The 17,573-nt window shown below is 32.6% G+C and overlaps 1 protein-coding gene across 1 annotated transcript in view; it reads right to left on the bottom strand.

The window, feature by feature from the left end:
• The window catches only part of LOC143082517 (uncharacterized), a 28,280-nt gene extending 18,882 nt beyond the window's left edge, over window positions 1–9,398 (bottom strand). The window contains exon 1 of the mRNA XM_076258227.1: window positions 9,146–9,398. Coding sequence (XP_076114342.1) covers window positions 9,146–9,290 — 145 coding nt within the window. The 5' untranslated portion in view covers window positions 9,291–9,398. The remainder of the gene's footprint in view (window positions 1–9,145) is intronic.
• Between the last annotated feature and the right edge of the window lie 8,175 nt (window positions 9,399–17,573).

Raw genomic sequence — 17,573 nt, 5'->3', positions numbered from 1 at the left:
CAATCTCATGTATCTCCACGATCATTGTTTACTTTGAAAGTTGTTGACCTACAAATTAAAATATTGCATGTTGATGTTTGAATGATCTACAGCAAACATAATTATGTTTAAATTTAACAAATAACAATTTATAATTAGTGCACGAACTCTGAGAATGATTTAAATAACCAGTGAAGAATATCCCTGCTTGAACTGCATAGTGTGGCATTCCAACAATGATGTCATTATAAAATATAATGTAGGTTGGATATATTTAGAATATCTCATCATACTGATTTTTCCGGAGTGTAAAAGAAACGTAAATAGTGTAAAAGAGAGCTCAAAATACGATAATTTCGCTAGACACAGAAGGGAAATGTGTAGAAAAGTGTTGAAAGTCAATCTATTCATTTGTGTGTTTCCTTCTCATCAATCTCAGTAAGATTTGTTTGGGGGTTTTCCATACTATAAAAACAAAATGAATGATGTGAGGGAATGTCACTCTGGTCAACCCCATGGCTTGAACATGTCTTTCCCCAAAAACACATTAGATCAAAATGGACATTTGTGTTGGATTCCTTTAAGGTTTTGGCTTTATCAAATCAAAATGGTAGCCTGGCAAACATCTTGAACATGTCTTGTCTGAGCATGCTGAGTCTGCTTCACAGTACAAAATTTTCATTTCAGTATCACAATAATTCTCTATTGTTCATTTTTAAATGACCATAAGGCATACAATGAAAAGGACTTTTTCTTAAGGCCAAATAAAAATATATGTGTGGTTCCAGTTTGAGTAAAAAAATTTAAAAAAAAAAAAAATTTTTCCAGTTTTTAGCGATTTTTACATAAAAATCCCCATTTTACCCCCAAAACACAAATTTCCCGTGGTCTGTGAAACGCCGATTTTTAATATGTCACTAACAGGTATCCAATGAAACAAAATTGATATAAATCATTTCTGTTGCAATTACTTTGAGGTTGAGCCATTTTTCACCTCAGATTCCCTGAACTAGTTACATACTTTTAAAAAATAGGGTCGGTAGGTCGGTATTATACACGCCCCAACCGGAAGTCCGCCATTTTTACATGTGTTTGGTTGTAAAATAAACAGTCATGATACGTTTTTAGTTAATTTTGTTGCATTCTGTTATGAATTCTTGCATATTAGCCATAACAGATAATTGTGATGGAAATTCAGATGACAGAAATCTATGAATTTGATTATTTTAATTCACAATCCTCAAAATTTGATCGTTTGAAATTTTATTTTTCAAAAATGAAAAAAAGTTCTAGGGTTGGGGTTTTTACTAGGGTCGGTTGGGTTACTGGAACCACACATATATTTTTATTTGGCCTAAATTAAAAAACCTAGTGACAATGTCGGATTCCACCACTGAAAATGATCTTGGATCATGTGAAGGTCAGGATTATAGTGCAAACACAATAAAAGGTAGGGCAAGAGTGGATATTTGTAAAGGATTTGTCTTCCGTTAATATATCACTTTTGAGTTTGTCCATCACCAGAAAAAACTCATCAATTATGCGCGCCTTTATGACCTCATTTACCAGGTAGAGGGGATCGACTGTATCCCTGTACTATTAATGTTCATCAAGCATCTTAGTGATTGTCATCGTGCAGGATAAACTAGAAGTATAAGAACTGATCTTTATTCTGTAGGTAAAAAAAATGTACTTAATCCCAAATCCCTGATGACAGTAGTCAGTGGCGTAGCTACCATTGACGCAACAACACACTTGCGTGCAAAATGAAATGGCCGGAAAAAATCATAATTAAAAAATCAAAACAGTCAAAAAAAGAAAGAGTGTGATTGTCAATTTGACTGTCACTATATATATAGGTGTTTCAAATTGTTAGAGAGGTTTCCGTGTTTTCTATAAGGTCAGTTTTGTTGTGCGTATATAACCATTAAATACAATTTTTAAACCATCTACTAAAAGAACTACGAGTTCGTCTTGTCAATTCAGAGGACTGTTTTCTTGCCAAGATGCTTCTTCCAAACAATCAGAAAAGTTTGAATCAGGACCATCAAATTCAAATATTTCGCGCCTACGAGTCTGATCTTCAATCAGAAGACAAATCAATTTCCTTATGAAATTAAAGAACCTTAGTGAGCACGCTCACATACCCCACGTCCCCACATTGTCATTAGAGAAATTAAATAAGTATAAGAAAAAATATTGAATAATAATTTCCTGTCAATATACATAGTATGTCCTTATTATCTACAAAATTTCATGAAATTCTGTTGTGTGTTTTCAGAGGAGTTGAGATGACAAACTGTTGCAGAAGTACATTGAAGCAAATAAGTTCAAAGGGGCATAACTCCTAGAAAAAAATCGAACCGCAATTTCCCGTCGATATGCACAACTACATAGTATGTCCTTATTATCTACAAAGTTTCATGAAATTCTGTTGTATGGTTTGAGAGGAGTTGCGATGACAAACTGTTGCAGTAGTACATTAAAGTAAATAAGTTCAAAGGGGCGTAACTCCTAGAAAAACAATTGAATCTCAATTTCCCGTCGATATGCACAACTACATAGTATGTCCTTATTATCTGAAAAGGTTTTGCGAAATTCTGTTGTGTGGTTTGAGAGGAGTTGTGATGACAAACTGTTGCAGTAATACATTAAAGTAAATAAGTTCAAAGGAGCGTAACTCCTAGAAATAAAATTGTATTGCAATTTCCCGTCGATATGCACAACTACATAGTATGTCCTTATTATCTGAAAAGGTTTCGTGAAATTCTGTTGTGTGGGTTGAGAGGAGTTGCGTTGACAAACTGTTGCAGTAATACATTAAAGTTAATAAGTTCAAAGGGGCGTAACTCCTAGAAAAAAAATTGAATCGCAATTTCCCGTCGATATGCACAACTACATAGTATGTTCTTATTATCTGAAAAGGTTTCGTGAAATTCTGTTGTGTGGTTTGAGAGGAGTTGCGTTGACAAACTGTTGCAGTAGTACATTAAAGTAAATAAGTTCAAAGGGGCGTAACTCCTAGAAAAAAAATTGAATCGCAATTTCCCGTCGATATGCACAACTACATAGTATGTCCTTATTATCTGAAAAGGTTTCGTGAAATTCTGTTGTGTGGTTTGAGAGGAGTTGTGATGACAAACTGTTGCAGTAGTACATTAAAGTAAATAAGTTCAAAGGGGCGTAACTCCTAGAAAAAAAATTGAATCGCAATTTCCTGTCGATATGCACAACTACATAGTATGTCCTTATTATCTGAAAAGGTTTCGTGAAATTCTGTTGTGTGGTTTGAGAGGAGTTGCGATGACAAACTGTTGCAGTAATATATTAAAGTAAATAAGTTCAAAGGGGCGTAACTCCTAGAAAAAAAATTGAATCGCAATTTCCCGTCGATATGCACAACTACATAGTATGTCCTTATTATCTGAAAAGGTTTCGTGAAATTCTGTTGTGTGGTTTGAGAGGAGTTGCGATGACAAGAAACAGGACTGAAGGACTGACGGACGGACGGACGGGTCAAAAACATTATACCCTCCGCAACTTCGTTGCGTGGGGTATAATTAAAAGGTGGGTTGTGCGATATGATATTTATCCATCTAAGAAACAAGGCCAACTCTGTGCAACATTGGAGATGACACCGAAATAAATTTGCCCAAACTTTATGCTGAGTTCACACGTAATTCGAATTCGATTCGCATTAACTAATTCGAATTAGTTTAATTCGCATTCGAAACGTTTTACGTCCCAACGTCAATTCTAATTCGAATTGCAATGTGCGTCAAATTCACTTTACTGTCCAAACAACGTTAACTTTTAACTCGTATTAACAAATGCGTATTTCTAATATGAATTGGATAATTCGAATTAGCCAATTCGAATCAATTCAAATTGAAAAAGAAAAGTGTGTGAACGCAATAAGCAAATTCGATTCGCAATCGATTCGAATTCAATTCAAATTAAATGTTCGTGTGAATGAGGCATTATTCTGTATTCTGCAAATACTTCTCACCATGCAACCCCATCCTCTACTACTGAATGCCCTTTCATCGCTATGAAACAAGTAAAAGTATCTGAGTGGACCATGGGACAGGAAAGAATTTCTTCACTTGCACTGTTACACGTTCATTGATTTTGTTATTGACATGTTTAACAATGCTAGGCAAATAAAAATGTTATCCTCCTAAAGGACCTCGGTTGTAAACTTCAGTCTTATTTACATACGAACATCACATTCATATTTCACCATATTAAAAATTGATTATTTGAATTGCTTTTTTTTCTTATGTTAACATATATGATGTTAACATATATGTCATGAGATGATCCAGTTCTCTAGCCCTTTTTTTCTCTGAAGCATAATAAATTGACGCACATTGCAAATTTTTTTATTTTTTCAGTCAGTTTTAGGTCTTTGATTTGATATACATGTATGGCAAAACACTCAACTGTTGATACTTCACTTCAAAATTAACCATCTTTGACTTAAAAAAGATTCATTTTCCCCAAAAAAAGGGTCAAAAAATGTTTTCACCTCGCTATGCTAGGCTGAGAATACACCTTATCGCTAATCCCATCTGACCCAGCCGCTTGAACTTTTAACGCATACAACAATCACTTTTCCATTGTGGCGTCAGATATTTTGTATTATGGCCCGAGAACACAATTATTTCGTAGTGCATTTCTTTTAGAACATAAATGAAAATAAAAAAAATCCCACCTGCCATACCTGTCAACTCACCCGTTTTTTGCGGGTGACACCCGTTATTTTCACCTCTCACCCGGGAGTTTTTCTTTACCCGGCGGGTCCCAGGAATTTCTAACATTACCCGTTTCACCCGGATTTCTGACCAGAATTGTTTCCGGTATTTAGAAGTAATACGACCTTCGGTTTTATCGGTCTTTTTCAATGTAACCAAAAGTCAAAATGTAGGACTGTTTACCTGAGCTACGTACCGTGTAAATTAATGTTCTCTGACAGTGAAATAGCTTCAGGTTATTCCTGTGGAAAAACTAAAACAACCCAAATAGTAAAGAGGGCCCTTTCAGTTGAAAATAACAAAGTGGTAGTTGAAAACAAGCCAAGATTTTTTGTTTTGTCAAAACTTGCTAAAACATTACTGGTTTTGCCAAACAGCAATGCAGACAGTGAGAGGGCATTTTCTTTAGTAAAGAAAATAGCTACAGAGTTTAGGGCTGATCTTAATAAGGATACACTGTGTGCTCTTCTTTCTTGTAAAATTAATACACATTTGCATTGCTATGAACTGAAACCAAGTGCAGTTCTTTTAAAGAATGCCAAGTCTGCTACTATGGAATATAACAATAGTCTGAAATAAACTTGTATACATGTTCTAACTGTTTCATATACATATTGACTATATAAATTATATATAAACATATTTTTGTTCTTCAATTGAGCCAGCAAAATGTCGTACGCGTTATAACCTGAGATTTTTTTTCTCAATGCAGGTCATGACCTGACTTTTCATTTTCAGAGGTTGACAGGTATGACCTGCGCTTTCTCAAAGAAACTTTTACAGTGTGTTGTACTACTTTTTGGACAAATTATATCAAAATTATAGAAAACTTCATCTGCTCTAACTCAAAATATGGACAATTTTATGTTTAGGGCGTCTTGAAATCTTTTGACAGCTTCCGAAGTGCTAATTTTCAACCTTTTTCAGCTGGACCAAATCACTACTTTCCTTTAAAATTCTGGACCCAAATTTTTTTACAGTGTAATTTCACCCCCCCCCCCCCCCCCCTACTTGCAATTTGAGGCATTAAACATGGAGAAATAAATTTGGAAGGGGTATATAAATTAATGGCAAGTAACCCACTGTCAACACTAGGGACTATTTTCGTGAACAACGAAAATCAAGGGACGACAATTGTGGTCTCAGACCTAATAGGATAGAAAGAGTTGACAAAACTTAAAAAAAACTTGGTATGACCAAAGCTTAATAAATTATAACACTGCTTACAAAGTTTCATGACAATAGGATGTATATTATAGACAATAGGTTAAGTTCTATACTCATCTTTGCACGTAAAATTTTGACGTTAAAATTGAAAAATTTCAATTATCAACATTTGGGGCTTTAAAAATTAAAATATTGCAAAAAAATACTTTTTAAATGCCTTAATATATAACTTATCCTGTACTAAAAGCAATAGAGTACTCATTTGATTTATCAGACTTGGCATAATTATTCAAAAGTAAAATTTATATGAGCCTGCGGCTAAAAATTGAGGTTTTTCAATGAAGGGGAGCCTTACATGAAGATGTAATATTTTCCAGCAATTTTAAATTTGTGAAGCTTTTTAGTTATAAATGATCCTTACATATGTATTGAAAGTACTTTAAATGGAAAGAAAAGTTACAAATAACATATCATATTAGTTTAAAAGGGTCTTAGGCCAAGTAAGACTGGAAAATATTTAGGGTCAATTTAGGCGGTGCCATATATTTACATTAAAAATTGCATACTAAGGCTATAAGAAATAAAAATTTGTGTCTTTTTTTATCATTTCTATACTCATGTGACATGATACAACAAATCTGAGCACAAAAAGACTCTTGCAATTAACTTTTCTTACAAACAGTATGGTCTGATACAAAGATTTTTGCCTTTTTAGGGAAAAACTTGCATGCAATTTATTCTCAACAGGCTTATATTTAAATCACTTGCTATCCTACAGAAGAACAGAAAGATATTATGTGAAATGGAACAGGTACAATAGACACTGTAAAGTGCTTTTGATACAAATTTAGTGAGGTCTTTATTATGGACTTCAAATTTTATGTACCAAGCTCCCCACTTTTTACTTCATCCAAACAGGGCGTTAGACAAGGGTCATTTATACAACACATTTGCACATATTGTCTGAGATAATCTTCTTTTCTGTAGATTCAGAGTTCATAAATAAGTAAAAGAACTAGATAAAGGCATAGAAACACAAATATTGACACATGAAAACCTGTCAGATAGAAAGTCATGATGCCATTTATGCATCAATATTGAAAAAGCTATAAATGCCTATTTTGACCATAAAATGCCAAAATTGGTCATTTTTGCAGAAATTCTATAACATTAAAGTTTAAATCCTTTAGTTTCATGCTATTTGACAAATTGACACCATCAAAACATTTAGGGAAGTTGCCAAAGTACAGATTCTATATTTACAGATTTCACCTCTTAGGTCCGAGAACACAATTATTTCGTAGTGCATTTCTTTTAGAACATAAATGAAAATAAAAAAAATCCCAACTGCGCTTTCGCAAAAAAACTTTTACAGTGTGTTGTACTACTTTTTGGACAAATTATATCAAAATTATAGAAAACTTCATCGGCTATAACTCAAAATATGGACAATTTTATGTTTAGGGCGTCTTGAAATCTTTTGACAGCTTCCGAAGTGCTAATTTTCAACCTTTTTCAGCTGGACCAAATCACTACTTTCATTTAAAATTCTGGACCCAAATTTTTTTACAGTGTAATTTCACCCCCCCCCCCCCCCCCCCCCCACTTGCAATTTGAGGCATTAAACATGTGTTATGTTTATCTTTTTAATACTGGTTAATGAAATCATTACAGTGTGTACTGGCTGGTCTTACGACCTATGGTATCGAACATCTGTGTCTGGGATTTCACAGAGAGATATTAATGTTGTTGTGGTTTTTACATAATGAGTTCTAATGAGATTTAGTGGTTAGATTAGTTGATTTGTAACTATAAAATTTCTGCACACTTGTCATTTTGACAGATTAGATAAACAGAATTTCCGTTTCAAGACTACATTAATTACACTGGGAACTAAGTTTAAACCATGATCATTGATTTTAATTGATACAAATGTTTAATTATTTATTTTTTTTTCTTATTTATTTCGACATTATATTTTTTTTTTACTGCATATTTTAGCGATGAAAAAGAAACCTTTTATTCTAGATATTTTAAAAATGTCTGTTTTTATTTTTATAGACTACAAATTTTGAAGTTATTTAATTTGAAACAGTTTTATTATCTAATGAGGACCTATGATTTTTTTTTTTAACTGTGTGTATATTAAAGTACAATAAATTATTGGTATTTGCTTCAAGATATTGTTTCAGATTTTAAATTTTTTTTTATTATTATTATTCATAATTTTTATATAAATAGATTTCATTTACCAGTAAGAAATTTTTAGAAATTTCTAATTTGTGGGCGGGGGATGTTATGTTTATCTTTTTAATACTGGTTAATGAAATCATTACAGTGTGTACTGGCTGGTCATTATCGCGTATGATACGATTTTGACACGCCTACCGGCATAGGTAATGAATATGCATTAATATAGATAAGATCAGCACGTGTAGCCTAAACTGGGAGTTGTAGATTTGTAGGATAACTGTACATATGTAGTTTTAAAAATAGAGAATAGATACAAAAATATGTGTTTTTAATATTAGTATCCGAGCAAGTAAAACACAGATCTATCACATGGAGAAAAAAATTTGGAAGGGGTATAAAAATTAATGGCAAGTAACCCACTGTCAACACTAGGGACTATATTCGTGAACAATGAAAATCAAGGGACGACAATTGTGGTCTCGGACCTTATGACTTCAAAATTTTAAGGGAACCTGTGTGATATCCAGTAATGGCAGACAAATAGCAATAAGGTGTATTCAATTTGCCAAATAATTCATGCAATATAACATCATAGTTTCCAACCACTCGTTCAACATTGTACAGGAAGTGACGACACCCCTAAATGCACGAATGATGTTCACTTAAATCAAAGTTTTTGACGGAAATGCATCGTACTCGAAAGTTGACTTTTGAAAACATCATCTCACAAAAACATGGCCGATATTTAAAAAAATTTCGACAAAAATGATGTGGCCAATTTTTCATGACTGCGACTATAGAAGGAACTTGTAATTTCTCACAAACCTTCGTTGGGAATCATGTGTTAAATGAAGGCAAACATGTGCATATGTAAAAAAAAAAATCAAAGAAAAGTTCATGTGACTGAATCTGCAGCTGCCTGAGCTGATTAAGTATTGAAATTTAAAGATGACCAGAGCAGTTAAACAATATAAATAGCACCATATTCCTTTAACGGATTTGTAAGGGGTGGTAATGTAGTCTATATTTTTTATGTTACAATCACCTACCGAACACAAATATTAATCTTGGATTTGAATCCTTCAGCTTAACATTTTCTCCTATTTCCAGATTGACCACAGGTTTTGCAAAGATTGAAGTTCGTCGATTCCCATGCTCAGCCTTTGGGCTATCTGTACTCCCGCCGCATCCCATGTCAGTCCGATTTATGAAGCATCATTTCCTTTTAGTATATTATTTCAATGAAAATTAATATTGTTTGTCACTTGCGTCGACTGCTAGGGTAAATTGTCAGTGCGCAATCTTTTAACGCATTTTCCGTTGGGAATATGGGTTTTTCGCCCTTTTTCAAACTCGTCCCTATACTACATTCAAAAATTCGACAGTCTTTTCTTCTGTTGTTTGTTGCCTAAGACGTCTTTACTGCTAATTTTAACGTATTGAAATGAAATGACTACTTTCTACTTGCTCAAAAACAATTAAAAAAATAATATTACCGAATTCAATTTAGATAAGAAAGAAGCGAGTCAGTAACATTTGTCCTCATTGTCCGCACCCCCGTGACTTTTTTGGTTGAAAAAAAATTGGCACTTAGATTCCAAAAGGTTAACTAAAATGTTTATTATGGAATTATATTAAATATATCGTAGAGAACGGGCGTTATAGGTCCCTGTTATACCCATTAGAACTTTAGTAGGAACTGTAACAAGTGTTCCTTCTCTTTATGTTGTCTAGATTTAGGCCAGTGTACATTCATCTCATATATTTTATGATGGTATAATACTTAACCCCTAACGGGAGGGATTGTGCCTGATATTCGTATGATGAAGACATAATCTTTCAAACAGTTTAATTGAGGTCTGGAGCTGGCATGCAGTCAGTAACTGCTAATAAGTCTGTTGTTCATTATTTATGTATTATTGTCATTTTGTTTATTTTCTTTTGTTACCTCTCCTGACGTTACGCACAGTGACTGTGTTCGGTTTAGTAATGGTAACGTTAATCGACGTAATTTTCATTTATTTCAACCGACTTCTGTACTATTTTTAATACATATATGGCTTTTTGATGTTTGACTACTTTAAACTTTTAAAAAAATCATAGACTGTGAACATGGCTGATTACTAGTATATATTTTTGACAAATAATCTTTCCATTCTCGATTTTATTTATTTCCTCATAATCTTAACTTATTGAAATAATTTTAGGGTCCTTCTATCCGTACTACCAACATCTCAAATATGTGTCTTTCGAGAAGATTATAATGAAAAATCATTCTTGTTCGGCAGCAACAGCTACTATATGTATCCTCTTTTTGCTTGATCTATAATATCAATTTCATCCTCAGCTTTTAGAAAGTAAAACGGCAGTTTGAAATTGCTCATTTTATTAAGATTAAAAAGTGATCTACAGTCCTTGAAATAGGATGAGTATTTTTCACATGCGTCAGTTTGTCGGGTGCGTGGAAATAACTGTTAGTGTATGCAATAAACATTCGTTCTAGCAGAAACATTTCTTTGTTATAGGTCCCAAAGTCGAAAGGTATACAGTATAATAGAAAACTTATCATTTATCAAAAACGTCGACGCCTTTAAAATCAGCACTTGGTTTGCAAAACTTTGATTGAAGTCAAATTTCTTGTTAATTTATTTTTCTTGTTAATTAAGTTTTCAGAATAAATTGAAAACTCTCTCAAAAAAATATATTATTAAAGACATTAAACAGAACGTGTCAAATGCTTAAGACACAAAAATGCTAAACTTTTAGTCTATGGAAAATTAAATATATATAATTACGTTACATTGACGTTCCTTGCAAAAAAACGTTAAATTTGGACGTGGTAACATTTTGGGGAGACATGGACAACTTGATGGAAATTGATGAAAAATTTAGCGTTTCCGTAACATTGAAGGCTTAAACAAATCTTTAAAAAAAATCACATTTCAGTAGTAACATTTATTTTCATAGTTCATTTGTCTGTCACAAATTTAAGATACCATAAATTAGCATGGTACTGAAAAATCTTAAACAATGGCTCTATGGTAACATTTAAGGGAGACACGGAAAATACTGAAAAAAAAAAATAAAATGAGAGAAGCTATGTTAGAAATAAATATGCGTTCGTAAAATTCAATAAAATCACGTTTGCATGTAGAGGTGGCGAACCTTTTCTATGACTTATGTGAAAATATTGTAATATCGAAATGCTTGCTTTCATTTTTGTATACTCGAATTTTCAAATCTGACAGCTGTATGGCCGGAATTTCGAAAATGGGCCTGGCCACTGTCTAGAATGAGAACTGACATGATATTTATATCGTAATCGTTTCAAACCTAGCATATGATCATATTATATCCCACCTGTTTGAATTTCATCGTAATCCATTCAGTATTATTTTAAATTTGTTTTCATGTGTATTTGTATGGTTAGTTATTGTTGTTACGTCTTACACGGCAAAAATGGCATTATACACACGGGACTTATTGATTAATTATGTAATAATACTTAAGAATTGAATGCTTCTTTTTGTAAATTTATTGGGGTGTAAAAGCGTTGACCGAAGTACATTTTGTATGAAGCAAGGAAGCGTTTCATTCTAAAAATGTGCGCATGCACGGTCAACGCTTTTACAACCCTATAAAGTTACAAAAAGAAGCATTCAATACTTATAATTACATTTTTTTAGCTATGATCATGAAAATACGAATTTTATATATTTTTTTTATTTAATTCACCTGTGCACTTTATTGTTGGGCCACGTGTTATCATGAATGAAAAGTTGTATTGAGCAATGCAACTGCTTACGGAATAACACGTGATGTGCAGTTAGCCAATCAAAATAAAGTATTATAATGAAACATACATCTAATGTAATTATATAAAATTAAATATATCAAAATTAGGGTTTTGAATGATAAACCAAGACAAGTAATTATTTGATAAGACGTAGAATTTATTTGTTTTTGTCCTACTTATGCATCAAGAAATGATCAAATGAAAGATAGCCGATCGAAAACCGTGCGTAACGTCTCTGACATCGGACTCGGACTTCTCTTGGACTGAATTTTACTGGGCGTATTGTTATGCGTTTACTTTTCTACATTGGCTGGAGGTATAAGGGAGGGTTGAGATCTCAAAAACATGTTTGATCCCGCCACATTTTTACGCCTGTCCCAAGTCAGGAGCTTCTGGCCTTTGTTAGTCTTGTATGATTTTTAATTTTAGTTTCTTGTGTATAATTTGGAGTTTAGTATGACGTTTATTATCACTAAACTACATTCTCATTTTTACGGAAACGTTGTTAATCGTGCCCGGAAATTTCGAAATGATCCATGTAAACTTATCGCTCCTTTAAATAAACTTATTCTAAAAGGTTACCAATTCAACACTGTAATAAGATAATTGAATATTGTTTTTATTGGTATAAATATTGATTTTGTTATCATTAAATTAAAAACAAACTAAATATTACTAGTATGTTATATACATATACACATTCATGGATCTACAATCTGTCGATACCTGTAACTTGGCATTGCACAAGGTTATGTTTTTCTCTCAGGCTGTTTATGACGTCTTTACACTAAATTCATTGGATGTTGGAAGTGTAAGGATTGATAGTTTAGTTTTAGATGCAATATTTGTTTTATTAGTTGTTAGTGGCTTTGAACTAGGAGTCAGATTACTGCGAGTACTCTCAGGGATGTACAAGTACCCGGTCACATCCACTTGTATTTTTGTCCATCTGATGAGTTAAGCCTTTTTCAATTGATTTTTATAGTTCGTTCTTGTGTTGTACTGTTATACCACTGTCCCAGGTTAGGGGGAGGGTTGGGATCCCGCTAACATGTTTAACCCCGCCACATTATTTAAGTATGTGTCTGTCCCAAGTCAGGAGCCTGTAATTCAGTGGTTGTCGTTTGTTTATGTGTTACATATTTGTTTTTCGTTCATTTTTATTTTATATAAATAAGGCCGTTAGTTTTCTCGTTTGAATTGATTTACATTGTCTTATCGGTACTTCGGTGGTTGTCGTTTGTTTATGTGTTACATATTTGTTTTTCGTTCATTTCTTTTTATGTAAATAAGGCTGTTAGTTTTCTCGTTTGAATTGTTTTACATTGTCTTATCGGGGCCTTTTATAGCTGACTATGCGGTATCGGCTTTGCTCATTGTTGAAGGCCGTACGGTGACCTATAGTTGTGAATGTCTGTGTCATGTTTTATTTATTTTATTTTATTTATTCCGTATGCAAGTGAAGTTGTTATATTGTTACAAAGGTGAGAGAAATTGATAATTGCAAATTAAAAATCGTGTCGTATGACATAGATTCTAGTTTTGTGACTGATGATAACCACAAAAAAAAAAGGTCAAATTCGAGATATAAGTCTAAAAATGAAACAGAAGAAGCCCTGTCTGTTGTTTTTTTTTTCTTTCTTTCTAGTGTTTGGGGATATATTAAAGTAACACAATCAGAATAGTTAGGATTGTAATTTGAATGGACATCCGCAATATATTAGTATCTGAATGTGAAATTAAATGATCTGGCTTTTTTTTATCTTCCGGCTTTTGACACCGAGTGTCTAAAGGAGCTTCGATCATATGAAAATAAGAATAGGTCGACAAGGAGAGGCGCTCAGTTCGTTACCAAAGGAATGCCGAGAATTTGTGAAAATCCATATTCCACAATATGTTGTCAATAATTAAAAAACTCGTGTATACTGATCACTTGTTCGAATTCTCTGTGCAGCATGTTTTACCTTGTTTGTTTACTATAACACAATATGCATGCCGTATGGTATTCCAAAGTTAAAAATGTATAGCGTATGCTACCATTTTGATATTGAAAAGAATTGGGGATATTCTTTTAGAAGATTTTCAAACTCACATGGGGATTGGTGTCATACAGTGTTGAATAAAATTAATTATAACATTTGATCAAATCTATTTCAGAAAAAGATCGAAATTCAAAATTATCCAGAAGTCCTTTAGAGTTTCTAACAATCCACATTGAGTTTTTACCACTAATAGAGTTAACAGCTTTGTACTTCATTTTAACTTTTTGTGTGCCATGCGGGCCAGCAATTTTTTTCTCAAAAAATCTTACGATTGAAGTTGATCTTAATGAAAGGTTCATGACTTACTACATGAGATTTGTCTGTTGGTCTGTTCTTTCATGTCAAAATTTTTTCGATTTTCGAAGTTTGCTTGCCTATTTGCTATCTTCTTCCAGTCAAACTAAGTTTTAACCTTAAACTAATTGCAACAGAAAATGTTTTAGTACAAATCTATAGCATTAAGCACTAAATATACACAGGAAAAAAATCCCATAAAATCTAACTTGAGGAAAACTTAAAATCAGCATTTCTAATTTCCTATGGAAATTAACATTGGAAGAGGAGATAACCCTGCAAAAATGAGTCTTTTTTAGTCTGTTTTTTGGTTGATTTTCTTAAAATTTATGTAAAGTATGATACTTTGATGGGGTTATAAGTTCGTATTTAACTATAGTATAAAATATTCTGCTGATGAAATGTACAAAACCGAAGTCAGTTGTGGGTATTATTTTTTTGTTGGTATATTTTTTTATTAAAGAAATTGCAAATTTGTGGCTTTGTGACCTTTTTGAAAAAACAATGTGAAAATTTGGTATTGTTTATATCTGTATATGATATTCGTTCAGCATCTACATTGTTTAAAGAAACTTTAAACCACAAAAAGAAGAATATATGCTTAATCATTTTTATTAAATTTTAGGTCTTTACGTTGATATGTTGAAAAATTCAATAAGAGTTGTCAGCTAATGTATTATGAAATCTAGATTGTAGCTTGACAAAAGATATGAAACACCTTTAAAGAGGCCCCTCATGGGGGGGGGGGGGGGGTCCTAGTAATCACATAATCACCATTTTTTTGCCAATATAATCACATAATCATTAAATATTTGCTTATCTTTAGTAATCAAATAATCATAAACTAAAAATACAGTCCTAGGTAATCAAATAATCATGAAATATTTGGCTTAATAATCAAATAATCATTAATAAAACGGCCAAGTAATCACATAATCAAAAACCCCATGAGGGCCCTCTTTAAAGTTGTTTATTTTACTATAAAGACGACGAAAATATCAAGAATCAATACATTCTGTTGAATTGAAGCGGTAAAATTTAATTTTATTGATATTTCTGCCTTTTTTGCAGAATTATCTCTCTTTTCAATGCAAATCTCCATAGGAATTTGAAATCGTGATTTTTTAGTCTTCATCAAGTAAGATTTTATGAGACTTTTTTCGGTGTACATTTGGGGTATAATGCTAAAGATTAAAACTTAAAAAACTTCTGTTGCAATTACTTTAAGGTTATGGTCAATTTAAGCTAGATTGACTGGACTATCTCCACTAAGTTTATAAATCTGGTGTGTTCGATCTTATAAGGAACGTCTTATTTTTTCAAATTTTATTGAAATGAAATATGCTGATTATCATTAGAATATTTGGACTGATGTGTAAAGGATTTAAAAACATTGTCTTGTATTTTTGTCATTTTTGGTGATATAAGCTCTCGCACGGAAACCGTAGCCTTGAAAGGATGGCCAAGATAAATAAACCTGTGATATTTTCTTAATAAAAAGCTGCGTTCAGGTCATTTCAAAGGAACAACCATCACTTTTTTTTATATACAAGATTCGATTTATTTTTGATTTTTGTTTTATTACAAATGAATCGGTATTGCATTTGAAATGATGATTACGCCAAAATACAATTCTAGAAATTTTGGTTGCAAATTTAAATGTCTAATGCAAGCTAAAGTTGACAAAAAGAGCTATGTTCTTACATAAGAAATTCATTTTTTAATATGAGAAAATTATTTTTTAATATTTAAAAGAAAAACACTAATTTCGTAATTTTTAATAATTTTGGATGTAATGCGTCTTCTGATAGACTGGCGTCGTTTTGTTTATCAGCTCATACTAGACATAATTTAGTCGTGTGATCGTGACGTAATCAACGTTTTTTCATGGTTTACTCCGGTTTAAAATGGAATTTAGAATTAAATTATAAGAAATAACTGTTATATTTTATCTGTCTATTCGAAATAACATAAAAAATGTGCTGCACACCTTAAAATAACCTACTACACGGGTTATTAAGTGTGCACCACATTTTTGATGTTCCTGAAACTACTAGGCCAAATTAAACCAAACTTGGCCACAATCATCATTTGGGTATCTAGTTTAAAAATGTGTCCGATGACCCGGCCAACTAACCATGATGGCTGCCATGGCTAAAAATAGAACATAGGGGTAAAATGCAGTTTTTGGCTTATAACTCAAAAACCAAAGCATTTAGAGCAAATTTGAAGGGGTAAAATTGTTTATCAGGTCAAGATCTATCTGCCCTGAAATTTTCAGATATATCGGATAACCCGTTGTTGGGTTGCTGCCCCTGAATTGGTAATTTTAAGGAATTTTTACTGTTTTTGGTTATCATCTTGAATATTATTATAGATAGAGATAAACTATAAACAGCAATAATGTTCAGCAAAGTAAGATTTACAAATAAGTCAACATGACCGAAATGGTCAGTTGACCCCTTTAGGAGTTATTGCCCTTTATAGTCAATTTTTAACCATTTTTCGTAAATCTTAGTTATCTTTTACAAAAATCTTCTCCACTGAAACTACTCGGCCAAATTAATCCAAACTTGGCCATAATCATCTTTGGGTATCTAGTTTAAAAAATTTGTCCAGTGACCCAGCCATCCAACCAAGATGGCCGCCATGGCTAAAAATAGAACATAGGGGTAAAATGCAGTTTTTGGCTTATAACTCAAAAACCCAAGCATTTAGAGCAAATCTGACAGGGGTAAAATTGTTAATCAGGTCACGATCTATCTGCCTTGGAATTTTCAGATGAATCTGACAACCCGTTGTTGGGTTGCCGCCCCTGAATTGGTAATTTTAAGGAAATTTTGCAGTTTTTGGTTATTATCTCGAATATTATTATAAATAGAGATAAACTGTAAACAGCAATAATGTTCAGCAAAGTAAGATTTACAAATAAGTCAACATGACCGAAATGGTCAATTGACCCCCCTAAGGAGTTATTGTCATTTATAGTCAATATTTAACGATTTTCATAAAATTTGTAATTTTTTACTAACATTTTCCACTGAAACTACTGGGCCAAGTTCATTATAGATAGAGATAATTGTAAGCAGCAAAAATGTTCAGTAAAGTAACATGTACAAACACATCACCATCACCAAAACGCAATTTTGTCATGAATCCATCTGCTTCCTTTGTTTAATATTCACATAGACCAAGGTGAGCGACACAGGCTCTTTAGAGCCTCTAGTTTAATATTAAAAAATCAACTTCAAGTATCACATTTACAAGTAACAAACTCCACCACTTAAGAGTCTTGACTAACCACTTTCATTGCTATAACTACATCATTTTCTAATATTTAAAATT

This window comes from Mytilus galloprovincialis, chromosome 7 (assembly GCF_965363235.1).
Source record: "Mytilus galloprovincialis chromosome 7, xbMytGall1.hap1.1, whole genome shotgun sequence".
Classification (NCBI taxonomy): Eukaryota; Metazoa; Mollusca; class Bivalvia; order Mytilida; family Mytilidae; genus Mytilus; species Mytilus galloprovincialis.
Note: the sequence above shows the minus strand (reverse complement) of the source record. Positions and strands in the feature narration are given on the sequence as shown.